At 36.6% G+C, this 14925-nt stretch overlaps 1 protein-coding gene and 1 long non-coding RNA gene across 3 annotated transcripts in view; both read right to left on the reverse strand.

Annotated features, from left to right (window-relative positions):
- The window catches only part of csf1b (colony stimulating factor 1b (macrophage)), a 29370-nt gene that overhangs the window by 14347 nt on the left and 98 nt on the right, over positions 1-14925 (reverse strand). The window contains exons 1-5 of one of the 2 annotated variants that reach the window (XM_079637048.1): positions 5615-5718; positions 5346-5459; positions 4216-4329; positions 4038-4100; positions 1033-1203 (exon numbers count right to left, since the gene is read on the reverse strand). In XM_079637048.1, coding sequence (XP_079493174.1) covers positions 1033-1203; positions 4038-4100; positions 4216-4329; positions 5346-5393 — 396 coding nt within the window. In that variant the 5' untranslated portion in view covers positions 5394-5459; positions 5615-5718. Of the gene's footprint in view, positions 1-1032; positions 1204-4037; positions 4101-4215; positions 4330-5345; positions 5460-5614; positions 5719-14925 lie in introns of those variants that run through there. The other variant, XM_079637049.1, reaches the window with a different exon arrangement.
- LOC307011727 lies at positions 9375-13249 on the reverse strand. The gene is made up of 3 exons (XR_013800469.1): positions 12921-13249; positions 12112-12168; positions 9375-9505 (listed from the first exon to the last, which is right to left on the reverse strand). It is a non-coding gene; the product is annotated as an uncharacterized lncRNA (long non-coding RNA).

The raw sequence follows: 14925 nt of genomic DNA on the forward strand, positions 1-14925 counted from the left end.
TATGGAGGGATCAGAAAGCTCTCGGATTTAATAAAAAATATCTTAATTTGTGTTCCGAATATGAACAAAGGTCTTACAGGTTTGGAACGACATGAGGGTGACAGAAATGACGGATTTTTTTTATTTTTTTATGTGAACTAACTCTTTAATGCAACTCAAAGGTGAATGTGTCTACACTGCGATTACAATTGCATACATAATGTTATAAGATTGTTTTAGTTATTCAATTTTTAATAAGAAATATCAAATTATACTTATATACTGTACATGTAACTAAGTTCGTGGTCACTGTCTTAATAAGTGAGTCATTGAATCAATCATTCAACTGATTCTTTCAAAACTTTTGATTCATTCAGGAACAAATGGGTCATTGAATCATTGACTCATCTGATTCTTTCAAAAAGTAATGTGGCTTTGCTTGGAACTATTTTCATCTGAACCTAAATTGTAAGTTACTAATTGATTTTTAGACAACAGTTCAGTAACTATTTCATAACAAATTTGCAACCATGCTGATATTTGAACAAGACGAACACTCCAACTAAGTGGTGCAGTAATATATAAAAAAAGAGTAATTTACAAGCCAATCGATAACAGACTCAAGATGCTGCCAGTTGCATTTGTATGAAGTGAGAGTCCATGGCGTGATTAAAGAGACGCCAGTTTAAAGTAGTGCCAGTTTCAGTTACCAGATGGGTGACTGATGTATGGCGAGTAATAGAAAATATCAGACCTCGGAATGAACCAATCAGAATGGAGTATTCCAGAGAGCTGTGTAATATGTTAACTACATCATAAAAATAAAGGTTCTAAAATGGGTTTTTGCAGTGATGTACTTTATGTACTGTAAAGAACATTTAAATAATCCAAACAATCTTTTACCACTATTGTAAACCTTTTGTGCAGTGAACAAAATAATAGGTTTTTTTTTGTTATTTCTTGACAATTATTAACTAATTTTAAAGTAGCCTAGAGAACCTTGTTAAGATGTTATGCCCTGAGATCAAGATATGTAAGTGTGAGTGCAAACACCTCCAGTTCTTCATTCAGTAAAGGTATGCAGTGTTGGGAGTAGATGTTGAGAATGAGGTTCTGCATGGAGACCACTGCTTGAGCACTTCCTGAGCCCCGCATGTATTTGAAGTGGACGTTGAACAGTTCAAGCACCCTTGGCAAAGTAGCCTTCACATAACATACGACGCTCTAAAAAACAAAGAAGGAGAATGAGTAAGAAACAGGTTGACGAAAACTGGAGAGTAAAATCTGGCACATTAGCATGTGTACTTAACTTTGCTTTCAAAAGAGGTAAGGCAGCTGGCTTTGGTTTTGCTGGAGAAATCAACATGTACTTTGTGGATAATTTTCTGTAATATGGGCAGTAGTGGTTCCTGGCTGTAAATTAAGGTTGGGCAGATTCTGGATCTTGGCTAGTTTATGATAAACATTCTGTAAGCTTTATATTCTAATCGCTGAACACACACACTTTTGGGAGAATGTCCTTGCGTTATTCAGCCTGAGGGTGGCGCTCTAATGATGATTGACATACTTTAGTGCACACGACTAACGCATAGAATGCCATCTTAGAATTGCCTTAGTGTATTTATTGCCTCCGAATGATGTTTTAGTGTGTTGCAATTTCAGGAATTCAAATGAGGAAAATGAAGTAATGTCTATTATCAGAACAAACATAAAACAAACACAACAGAACTACTGTATATAAAGGGTATTCACATGAGCACAATCTGCAGAAGAAGATCAACATTCTTCATCATTGCAACTTTGGCTCCGCTCACTGGTGTGTTAGTGAGATGATGAGGAGAGAAGAGCGATACAGGATCACTGGACTAAAAATAACATTACCTTCCTAAGGATCCTAATGCTAGTAATGTGGTCATTTATTTTCAACATTGTGAATGTCTCAGTTGAGCATTATATGTTTGTTCAATCAATTTTACTGTGGATTCTTTGGTAAATCAGTCTCAATTTCGGAGCAGGCTTTGCAAATAGACTTTTATGATATGAACTCGACAGTATTGCCACAACATGTAAATAACCGAGTTAATTCTAATGCCTGATCTGTGATCTGTGGCTAGTGATTTTTGATATGTAATGATTCATGTACAGTCAGATGTTCTTTGTCTATGTATCAGTAAATCAAACCAGTGACTAAAAGGACAACTTCACATTGGGATCAAAGAATCATCCCTTTACAATCGCTAGAGCTATCAATCAAACAGCGCAAGTTTATCAGTGACTGAGTTCTGGATTCGCACCAAAAACTCCTGTTATACTCAATGAATCTCTTATTTAAATAATTTTTGCACCATGGTTTGTACAGTTAGTTATGATGAAAGCATTCGATAGAGTGCCGCAATCGAGTTGCAATGACGAGATCACTGCATTCATGCTCTCGACATGTCTGTGATCAGCTATAATATGGATCACAGCAACCTTTCATGCCACAATCTAAATGCTATAGATCTAAATATAATGCTATAATCAACACCTTTCTAGTTAAAGTCCGCGTGAACCGGAAGTTGGAACCGACTCTATCTCAGTGTTGTGACGTATTTCCGAGAGAAACGGAATACTAAATGAGGAAAATTAGTGGCTTTTTTTCCGACTAGAACCTGATTGGATCTAGAAAAGTAGGTGTTTAATTCAGCCTGTCTACTGTCAGTTGGAGGGGCGTGGTTACGGATGTTAAGCAGACACCAAAACCGTCAAACCTACGTCATCAGGGAAGGTCCTCCAATGCAGAGGGGAGGGGCATTTTCAGATTTTGATTAAAGATTACGAAGCCAAAAAAATTGTTTTTGTGTGGATTGACTTGCATGGATGAATTGTTCACCACAAAACGATCAATTTAGGCAAACAAAGTAAATATGTTCAATTTTGATATCATGTGGACTTTAATCTTGAGAGCTGTAATAGTAAAAACGCGCTAAAAGTTTTTGAGAGATTTCCACATGTAATACTTATTTCATATGCAAAGATGTTAGCCAATCACAGCAGACATGCCACTTTAAAATCAGAGGGCTAAAACCAGGGTAGGAAAAATGCCTTTTATTTCTAAATCAAACAGTGTAATTATGTTCAACAGTGTAATTATATATGTAATTACAAAAATGAATTACAGCTGTAATTAAATGCAGGTACTTTTCAAATAGAGGTACAAAGAAGTAAAAAGTAGAAGTAAAAACCTGTATGAACACAATGAGAGCTTTGTATCAAATGATTAATTTAAATGTTACATAGTAGTTAAAGACACTTAATTTAAGGTAGGTCCTCAACATTAGAACATTTAAAATACTATTATTTTATAGACCGTAATGTGTACAATGTGAAAATCAATGTGCTAACAATGTTCTTACAAACTAATGTTCAAAAAGATTTATAAGAACTGTACTAAATGTATTTCTTATTATTTATTAGCGTTAACTAATGGGACCTTATTGTAAAGTGTTACCGTCAGTGTTGGGGAAAGTTCCCTCAGGCTGAAGGAAATGCTCATTTATGCCTGAGCAGTAGAGAGTGCAGCTCAAACAAACCTTTCAAAGAGTAAGATATTTTGTTGTAAATGTAAAAGTAATGTGTTCCTTTAGTTATTTGAAACTATATATCTGATTACGTAATTTTACTTGTAACGCGTTACCCTCAACACTGATTACTGTAATATATGGTATTGAATATGCTTCAGATTTAAGAAACTAAACCAAAGTTCAGAAGTTTGGACTGTCTACAGAATAAAAAGACCGTTACATACAAAATGGTACCAACAGATCAAAGATCTACATCAAAATGCATGCTGAATTCAACCATGACATGGATGCCACAATGGAAATCTCATCTATGAGTGATGACACTTTGGAGTGAGCATCTAATCTAAAACACACCTCCAACTCTGCTGCATTTCCAAGAGCAGATTCGAAACAGAAGATTTTGGAATAGAATCTTGTATTATGGACAGAGCTCAAACCTGTTTTTAAACATTGTTTTAAAAGTAGAGCAAGACAATGTTTTAAAGATGCTCTTACCAGGTGTTTTCTCTCAATGAATGAATATGTGATCGAACAGCTAGTCCGCAACTGGTTACTGATCTGAAGAGTAAAAAGAAATGAGACGAAAAGGAGACATTGCTAGGCTTTGAGCTGCCACATTAAAAAAAAATCAAAGGATGACCCCTTGAAGCTTTATTGAGATGAGATTCCTCACCAGTTGTTTTAGTTGAAGCAGGTGGTCCATGGTTATGGCATGTTTGCAAGGACCAGGGATGTCCATCATGGAGAGGGGAACACACAGTAGCATGAGGACACACACATTCTTCGCCTATAGTGACGAGCAAAGAAAAATAAAGTGATCAAAAGTGACAGTAAAGACGTTTATAAAATTTAAATAAATGCTTTTCTTTTGAACTTTCTATATATAAATCCTAAAAAAGTATCTACACAACTGTTTTCAACATTAATAATAATAATAAATGTTTTTTGAGCAGCAAATCAGCAAGTTAGAATGATTTCTGAAGGATCGTGTGAAACTGAAGACTTGGGTATGATGCTGAAAATTCAGCTTCGCATCACAATAATAAATTACATTTTAAAATATTTTAAAATAAAAAAACACATATTTCATATACATATATAGGCCTACTGTCATGAAAGCTTTTTCTTGCAAGTTGAGCTCATTGATGGAAAATCAAAATGAAAAACGTGTCTTTTTTGCCAGGCAGCTGTATTCCCTTACAAAAGCTCTGGATCCTGATGCTTTTGACAGTTCTGCATCGGCTCCATTTTTTTTTTTTAAGTTTCTTTTGAAAGTTATTTTTATTTGAGGCAGTGAATGTCATACTTTTTACAGTCAGTATACACTAAACAATAACTTGTGTTCAATCCTTATCCAGATTCATCAGCAGAGATTGATTTAACAAGTCCAGTCACGTTTCTGCCAATTAATACAAAAAAAGGATCTTATCTTAAGCTATTAATTTATTTTGACAGTAACAATCTACAAACACACACACACACGCGTGCGCACGTGCACGCACACACACACTCACAAATTCACTCACAGTGCAAACTGCTGTAAAAATAACTCAATTGTTCAATTTTAATAAAGTGTGTTTTGTCCTTTTAAAGATGTTTTAGCTATGTTGAATTGAAGGTAAACTGAATCTCTATTTACAGTGCAGCACAAGCAGTCTAAATACTTGTACTCCAGAAAATGATAACGTGTAGTAAAAACATTGCTGCTGGTCTTTTGCTTATTCAAAATCAAATAAATATTTGAGAGGTGTTTCCAGCTTTTAGAAAGACCACATGAGGTCCACTGAAGACCTTCAAGCCTACCTTAGTTGTGTAGAAGTGAAGGGGTGTAGGGTTGTTCATCTGGCTCATGGATCCAGCAGGAGAAGATTACAATCCTCAATTAGATGCATTTGAGCAGATCCAGGTGATTTTTTGCTGTGAAGAGTTGAAGCAGAATGACAGAAAAGCTCATAAAGGAATCGGTCCACCATATAAATTAAAGCACTCTGACCCAGACATTGAATTTAATGCACATTCTTGTTAAGCAGGGGACAATGATTAAACAACTTGTGTCTAGTGAATTTTCTCACAGGAACTCTCTCTTTCCCTTCCCTTCACCCCCTCCTTGTCTTTTTCATTAACTTCTTCTCCGCCTTTTTATGCCCACACCTCTCTCGTCCTCTCTTTTTCTTGTGTTCTCATGTTTCATAATGGCTTTATGAAAGCAAGGTTTCCTGGTCACGTGTCTTTTTAAATTTAAATTCTTGGAATGTCTGTATTAAACATGACAGAAGCAATTATTTTATTTCAGCCTCAGGGTCTTTCTCTATCCTTATAAAAACTAGCTAAGACTCACCCATCAACCTGTTTGTGGTCTGATTTCACACCAATTTTTTTTCTTTATCTTGTTCAGGTATGCTGACGCTCAGATGTTCTCCATGTTTCTGGGATAGATTTGTACCTTCTGAAGCATGCTGAGAGACATCTTAACATGTTAACTGTCAGAGCAAAAGTCATTGCTCTCAAGAGAGGGGGAAAGACGATGTTCACCACAGGCTTGGACAAGATTAAAGAACAAGGTGTCAATCACAAATTCTGGTATTTCCAGGGCCCCATGAGATATGAAAGAACAACTGTTTTCCAATGAATTGGTGATATTTAATGTTGACTGCAAATATGATTATGTTCTGTCATGCAGTCATTGCCAACACACACAATGAAGACAAAAGGAGTTTTCCAAAATATAATTTTTTTATTAAACAAAACAAAACATTCAGGAGATCACTTGGAGAACAATAAAAGCAACACAAACCATACATAATGGTGAATGACTGCATTTATATAACGCTTTTAACAGACCCATGGCCAGCAAAGCGCTTTACATATTTTCCATATATTGTTTTATCAGTTTACAGTTTGTTTGTGTGCATATTTTTGTTCAGTACAATGTATATCAGCTGTGCATATGTTGCACTGACTTGTTTGGTGAAAAATAAAAATAAAAATGTTTCAACAGCATGTGTGTGTATCTGCAAATATTTGTGTGCATGTGAACAATCTGAAGAATTTTCTACAATTTTAGTATTATGGCAAAGCATTCTAAAGATGAGAGTGCTTTTCATTATGCCCAACAGTCTATAGTTGGTTTGACAAAAATCTAGTAATATGAATGAAGTGTGTGCCATTTCGTGCAAAAGTTTGATTTTGATAATGCAATGCTATATGTAGTTATGGTTGCAGTGCTTCATTTTGCATGATATATGAGGTATTTTGCAGTTTGGGTGTGTGGTTTTGTGAATTGTGTTAAGTATTTTGATAAAACCAGCCTAGTAACCAGCCTGCAAAATTGTGTGTTGGAAAAAACTACTCGTTACTATCGTAACCTCAGTTCCCTGAGAGTAGGGAACGAGTATTGAGTAGATATACGCAGTGGGGAAAATCCTTTTCCTCGATTTACTGAAGCCTATAATGTAAAACGCATTTTGCAGCTGCACAGCTAGCACAGTGAGTGTCTGGCAATTGCACATCCAATGGCAAGGGCGCCTCTGACGTGTGAGCTAGCATCACGCCATTACACGTCAGAGCCAGCCAAGGGGGCGCGGCCTTAGCCTATATTAGTCCCCGAAAAACAAAATTTTAGCACGTTTAAACGACTGAAGCGACAACTTGCCATAGTGCGGCCGGCTACGCAATACTCGTTCCCTACTCTCAGGGAACTGAGGTTACTATAGTAACCGAGTAGTTCCCTTTCGAACGGTCACATCGTATTGCAAAGCTATACGCAGTGGGGATGCCATGCAAAACGCCGCACACCCAGTAACTGGTTGCCTACTGCCGCTCAGGACCCCTAAGCTCACAGAAACAAGCCAGAACCCATTTCAACCCATGCTGAAAAACTGTCAAGGAACGTTGGTGAGTCAAATGAGTATAGGTCTCCACTCATGCTGATTGGATAGAAATGTTGATTACTGATTGTTGACAGCTGGTTGGAATGATGTGATAATTGGATCAATTATTTGAACGTGCTCCTCCCGAACTTTGTTAATAAAACATCATATATATATATATATATATATATCAGTAACTTAACCAACATAATGTACATAATAGGACTGGACACTGTCGGGTCTATCAGTATAGGGAAAATATAACCGGCCAAAGACAGGTTTTATAATAAAATGTATATGTGATTGTGCACAGTGACATAATTTGTAGACAAGACCAGACACCGTTGGGCCTTAATCTTACCGAAGATACCTTTGCCTGAAGGGAAGGTACCTCCATATTATAAAACTAGGGATGCTCATTTCGGTTAATTTTCCCGACCGACAACTGCCGCTCGTTATCCAATTATTAACCATTAACTGATAAGATTATAATATTGAATTGGCATTAAATAACAATAAAATTAACGAGTGTCTGTGACCCGTTAAAAATACAACAAAAAAAAAGATCACAGGTTTATTTTAACGAGCAAACAGCAGCATGCAGAACAGATCAACAACAGAACCTGGATCCACATGATTCGCGCTCTTAAATCACAGTGAATAAAAAAGGATATGCGTCGACACCGGATAACCACAGGTGAACGGCAGCAGGAGAAAACGCTCAGGCTGAAAGGGCTTGTTTGACGACGAAGGCTTTCAAGGTTTCAGAGACGTGATGTTGTCACTGAAGGAGTAAAATCTGCTCAAATGTAGTTTTTCGCAGACTAATATAGGCTACGGCTGCGCCCGCGCCATTGGATGTGCAGTTGCCGCAGCACAGCCAATGAGTGAGCCAGACACTCACTGTGCTAGCTGTGCAGCTGCAAAATGCGTTTTACATTATAGGCTTCAGTAAATCGAGGAAAATGAGTTTTCCCACTGCTCATAGCTACGCAAAAAAGTAGGGAAGTGCAGAAAACTCCATCTAATTTTCTCCTCCAACTTCAAAATCGTCCAACATCTTTGTTTCAATTTATTTTTATTTTCGTGACCTTTCCTGTTTTTTCCAAGAAGGAAAGCTGAAAAAACGTATTGCGCTGTTCAGCTTCCTCCCTGAGCGATCGTGTGACCTGCTATGACAGTTCTTGATCGAGCAGCACTGACCAACCATATCGACGTTTATAAAAAATAATCGCAGAAAATCCAAATACAGCCTCCAAAACACGAATTCAAATAGAGCGGGATAGGGCGCGATCCTGTAAATATGGCGGTGGACCCATAATGCAACACGGCGTGACGTCACCTTCGCATTCCCTATACGAAGTGACCGTCTGAAAGCGAACTGTAATATACTTTTTTACGTAATTGCAAAATGTGTTTATTTTGTTACAGTATACTTTTTTTCTGTGACTGCATGCTTTGGATTCTGTGTTCTCCATTTTTTATGTAGTGTATAACGAATTATCTGTTGTGTTTATAATTTTAACTCGCTGTGTGTATGATCTGAAAGCATTGATTTACAGATAAAATGGTTTTGAGGCAATTGTTTGATTTTGACAGAAGAGTCAGAGTTTCTGTGAATGTGGTTTGAAAATGTGGTTTTGTGTTTACGGTTTTGAGAAAGTGAGTGATGGTTTCAAGAAAGGCATTTTAGCAATTCAGAAAAACTGTAAACAAAACTAAATTATGTTTTATTAAAGTTCGGGAGGAGCACGTTCAGATAATAAAACCTTATTAAACGCATGTGGAGCACGTTCAGATAATTAAACCTTATAAAACGCATGTGGAGCACATTCAGACAATCAAACCTAATTACCCAGGTGAACAAACTAAACAAAATAACATAAAATGCATTGATCTGCAGAGGTATTAAACAGAAAAAAAAAAGAAAAAAAACTTAAGTCAAACAAAGTGAAATACAATAGCTGCCAACAGTCCTTCATCCTCCAAGTGAATTGAAGTGATTGGTCTTGGAGTTTGCCTAGTTGCATTTTCTTCTAATCAGTGCTCGCACCTCAGACACTGTCATGGTCGGAAACTGTTTGATCACAGTATCTATGAAAAGGGAAAAAGATTATTATTATTTTTTTAAAATATTAAAGCAAAATTAACATCTGTTAAAAAAGTCACTGTTCCCTTTCGAAAGCGAACTTGCACTGCGTATCTAGGCGCCCCTTTTATACTTCTGGGTCGCACTAATAGTGTCATAGGTTGTCGCCAAAGTCAATTGCCGCGATTTTATAGCTTTTCAGACACCGGTTCACGTGGAGGGCATTCCCCAAAGCGTCATCGATGCACTGTCTCATTCCCTGTTCTCAGGGAAAAGAGGTTACAGTCGTAACCTAGATGATTTTTTAATATGCCTTGTAATGCTTAGTTCATATATTTTAACAGTAGACAACAATCAATATAACATGTTAATATAATGCAAAAAAAAAATGTATACATCAAATAGCACAAACATCAAGTCTTGCTGAACAACAGTGAAGTCTACATGTTATGTCACTTAGTTATGGGCAATATAAAAGATATGCGATAAACGATACAAAATTGGCCTCTGATAGAGATTTTAATCCTATTGCACTATCGCGATAATAATAATATAATAATATATAATAATCATTACATTTATATAGCGCTTTTCTGGACACTCAAAGCGCTTTACATAGAAGGGGAGAATCTCCTCAACCACCGCCAATGTGCAGCATCCACCTGGATGATGCGACGGCAGCCATATTGCGCCAGAACGCCCACCACACACCAGCTTACTGGTGGAGAGGAGACAGTGATAAGGCCAATTAGTATATATAGGAGGATGATTAGGAGTCCATGATGGACAGAGGCCACTGGGCAAATTTGGCCAGGATGCCGGGGTTACACCCCTACTCTACCCCTACCCTACCCCTAATGCATGTTGATGACGCAATCTACCCGCGAAATTTAGAGCCACGAGCTGCAACCGGCTGAAACGCATCATATTCGTCGTCATCTTGAGTAAACATGGCTGAAAGCGAAACGGAGGAGCTGGTGAAAAAGATCGGTGCAACATCCATTATTTGGACTTGGTTCGGATTTAAGCCGTCCGACGAGCAGCAGCAAACTTTACAGACTATACAGAGTGCGTGGGGCAACAGTTCGGTAACACACACGACTAATCTGTTCTACCACCTCAAAACGAAACATGTCACTGAATACCAGCGCGTATTCACAAAATAGTGGTGTAAACACAACATCTCTGTGTGTGCCCGATTTTAAGATTCGTTGTTGTGTTGCTTTTTAACTGAGAATGCATCAGTTTTTCTGCTCTTTGCATCTTTTGTGTCCTTTAAAAAAAATAGCCAAACTACATTTGGAGTGCCTTCTGCACTGTTTTGCACTTTTTACTGTCTATATGGCATGGCACTACTGTAAATAAACTTTTATACTTGAAGCATTTTCTTTAGTTGACGTATACAGTGAAACGCGAAAAATTAGAATATCATGCAAAAGTAAAAGGTGAAACTAATATATTATATAGACTCATTACATGAAAAGTTAGATATTAAAGGCTTTATTTGTTATAATTTTGATGATTATGGCTTACAGCTTTATTAAAACCTTTTCACAATATTCTAATTTTGAATTTGGGGTTTTTATAAGCTGCTAGCCATAATATTTAAACATTAGTTTCTTTAAACGAACATTCATATTTAAACAAAGTCTCTGCAGCTAGTGTACTTGCATTTTATTTATCTGCAACATTATGTTGTATAATTACAGTTTTGCACAATAAATGTTCTCAAAACTACATACACCGTTTCTTTCTTTCTTAAAAAAATAGTTTGGCTTTCCTTAGGGTCTGTGTAACCTATTCTGAAATGGTTTTATTATAATTTATATATCGTGATATATATCGTTATCGCAAGAGGCTGCAATGTATATCGCAATATGGATTTTAGGCCATATCGCCCATCCCTAATGTCACTGTATCACTGAAAAACAAAACAAAACAAAAACAGGCAATTTAACTATTTAACTGAAAAAGTACCCAGCCAACAAGTAGGCTATACTAATTATAATGTATAACAAATGCTAATCTTTATTTTTAGCATTATTATTTGTTTTAGTCAGCCCCCTTTGACTTCGAGAGCAAAAAAAAAGTGATGACGTACAGAAACACATACGTCATGCTAACACGCACTCTCTTCACCTCTTTTAAAAAGATTTAAGGAAATTAAAAGTTGTGCAAAATATTGTATGCCAGGACAACTAGGACAAGTGACTTGCAGCTTTCCCAAAAAACAATTATATAAACAGATTTGTACATGAATGAAGCACAATTAGGCCCGCGCTTCACTGCTGCTCACGCACTGCTCCTGCTCCGCGTATTTTTTTCGCCGTGAATGTTAATCAATGAGAGCACTCACACCAAAAAAAATATGCACTGCTCACGCTTGCGGTGTGAAACGGCCGTAATTTACAAGGTTTCCTACATGTGCGTTCCGTGTGCACGTGTGATGCTGATGTTGTGCGATGTTGTTAATCATGCAGCGCCCGAGTGCATTTGACCGGCATAAAATCAGCATATGTCAGACTGACCGGCCAGTCACCGCTCATGGCCGATCACGTGAAAATCGGCCAATTCCGGTCACCAGCCGATCAATCGGTGCATTTTTACTTACTCTCTTCTTCACTTGTCTCTGCACTCAAATTTCTGTTTTTCTTCTATAGCAGCTAGTCTGAAAAAAAAGAAGAAAAAAAAGAGATTTATATACATACACACAAACATATAAGGCAGGTAAATTATGATGAATGATTTGTTTTCTTTTTAAGAATGACAGTACGCTGAGTACAATGTACTTGGTGGGTAATATTATCAAAACCCTTCACAGACTCAGCAGTTTCAGATGTATGCTCTCTTATAAGCATCCCTTATAACAATTTAATAATTTAATTTAATCTTTTAACTTATTTGTAATTAGAAATATATATTAGAAAGTAATCAAAAAAGGCAATAAGGTTGTCAAGCTTGAACACTACCATAATTGACTGGTCAGTTTAAGACAAAGTAACTATGTTCATAACATGCTTTTTTTCTAACTTTTTTATCATTTAGGCTACATCATAACAATGAAGCCAAATCAGAAATAAATACAGTTTTATTTTGCAAATAAAAATGGTATTAATGTAATGTTGTACATTGGAATAACTAATTCAGTTTTTTGCAGATGCATTGGACAATGTTTTATAGTTGTTATAGACAGATAAATGCCTCCACATAGATTTTAAACAGATTTATCAAAGACTTTAGACTTTGACAGTGCAAGTTGCTAGAATTCAGTGTCAGCATCATGTTACAGCGGTTAAGTTAAAGTCAGTCAGTATTCCACGTGCAAGTCATATTAGCAAATGCATAGCAGACCTATCCACCTAGGAAAAAAACTAAACAGTGAGCTATTATTTATTTATGCAAACAGTAACTAAAACTTACCAGTAACTTCTGAGGCAGTATCTTCACCTCGAGTGTGCTTCGACTTTGACTTGAAAAGCTTGGCTCTGATTGGTCAAATTGAATGTAACGTTAGCTGAACTGAAAAAAGACGTGATGTTACACTTTGTGCCAAAAATACGAAATGCTGTCATGATCACTCACCCTTAAGTAGTTCCAAACCATGTAAGACTTTCGTTCATCTTCGAAAGAAAATCTGACATTTTAATGAAACCTGAGAGGTTTAATATCCCTCCGATGAACGCTTCACCAGATCTGTTCACGTTTCAAAAAGTTAATCGCAAAAAACATCACCCAATCCATATCGCGTGGTTTCCTCCAAGTCCTCTAAAGAAACACGATCGCTCTAAAAAAAAATTAACAGTTTAAATTTAGACTTCTAAATCTAATTATTAAATTCATGAAACACACGCACAGCATCTGAAGCACTAGATGCGAGCTCTTTATCATAAGAACCAATCACAGCCGTTCAACGCCTCTGGAACCAATCAGGACTAGTCAAGTGTGTTATGCGCATTGTTCAAATTTAAACAAGTACAACATCTTTTTGGAAAATGTATCTATGCATTTCAAATAATATGATGCCTTGTGGGAATTTCAGTAGTACAAGCGTATCATGTAATGGACAACAGCCTTTTAAGTAGCCTTTTACAACAAACAAGTAAAAGTGAAAAACATTAATTTTAAGCTTATTGCCATGCTAATAATAATAGTTGACAAATGTTTCTAATACATTATAAGTTGGTACATTATAAATGTATTTTTTTTCTAAAATATTAAAATGATAAATACATAAATAATTAAATTATATTGCAGTAGACCTAAGTGTTTATAAAGCAGGCTACATACAGTTTAAACACACTAAAAGCTTATTCATTTTGCCAGGTTCTTACACAAATACACATAAAATGTAGGCTACTTTAAGTAAGAGCAACATAAGCATGTTTTCTTTAAATACACTAAAACTTCACTAAAAGTATGCCTGTAATTAGCATATTTATTAAAAGTATAATTAAGCATATATTTATTACCAATGTACTTCTAGTATAGGCTACTGTTTAGAAATAGCCTATATTAAAACTATGCAATTAGCATATTTATTAAAAGTGTAATTAAGCATATATTTATGTACTTCTAGTAGCCTATAGGCCTACGGTTTAGAAATATATGAAAAGTTTGCTTTTGTTTAGCATATTTATTAAAAGTGTAATTAAGCATATATGTAATAATAATAATAATAATAATTCATTACATTTATATAGCGCTTTTCTGGACACTCAAAGCGCTTTACATAGAAGGGGGGAATCTCCTCAACCACCACCAATGTGCAGCATCCACTTGGATGATGCGACGGCAGCCATATTGCGCCAGAACGCCCACCACACACCAGCTTACTGGTGGAGAGGAGACAGTGATGAAGCCAATGAGTATATGGGGATGATTAGGAGGCCATGATGGACAGAGGCCACTGGGCAAATTTGGCCAGGATGTCGGGGTTACACCCCTACTCTTTCGAAAGACATCCTGGGATTTTTAATGACCACAGAGAGTCAGGACCTCGGTTTAACGTCTCATCCGAAGGACGGCGCTCTTTGTCAGTATAGTGTCCCCGTCACTACACTGGGGCGTTAGGACCCACACAGACCACAGGGTGAGCGCCCCCTGCTGGCCACACTAACACCTCTTCCAGCAGCAACCTGGTTTTCTCAGGAGGTCTCCCATCCAAGTACTAACCAGGCTCAGCCCTGCTTAGCTTCAGTGGGAAACCAGTCTTGGGCTACAGGGTGATATGGCTGCTGTTATGCTGATATGTAGGCTATTACCAATGCACTTCTAGTATATTTTTTATGAAAATATTAAAATGCAATTCAATGTATTTTAATTCACTTTAAATAAGCATGTTGGAAATACAAATGTATTATAAACATACTATTTGAATTTCAAATATATTTTAATACATTTAATACTAAGTTTTTTTCACCTGGGT

Source organism: Phoxinus phoxinus (assembly GCF_949152265.1).
Source record: "Phoxinus phoxinus genome assembly, chromosome: 15".
In the NCBI taxonomy this organism is placed as follows: domain Eukaryota; kingdom Metazoa; phylum Chordata; class Actinopteri; order Cypriniformes; family Leuciscidae; genus Phoxinus; species Phoxinus phoxinus.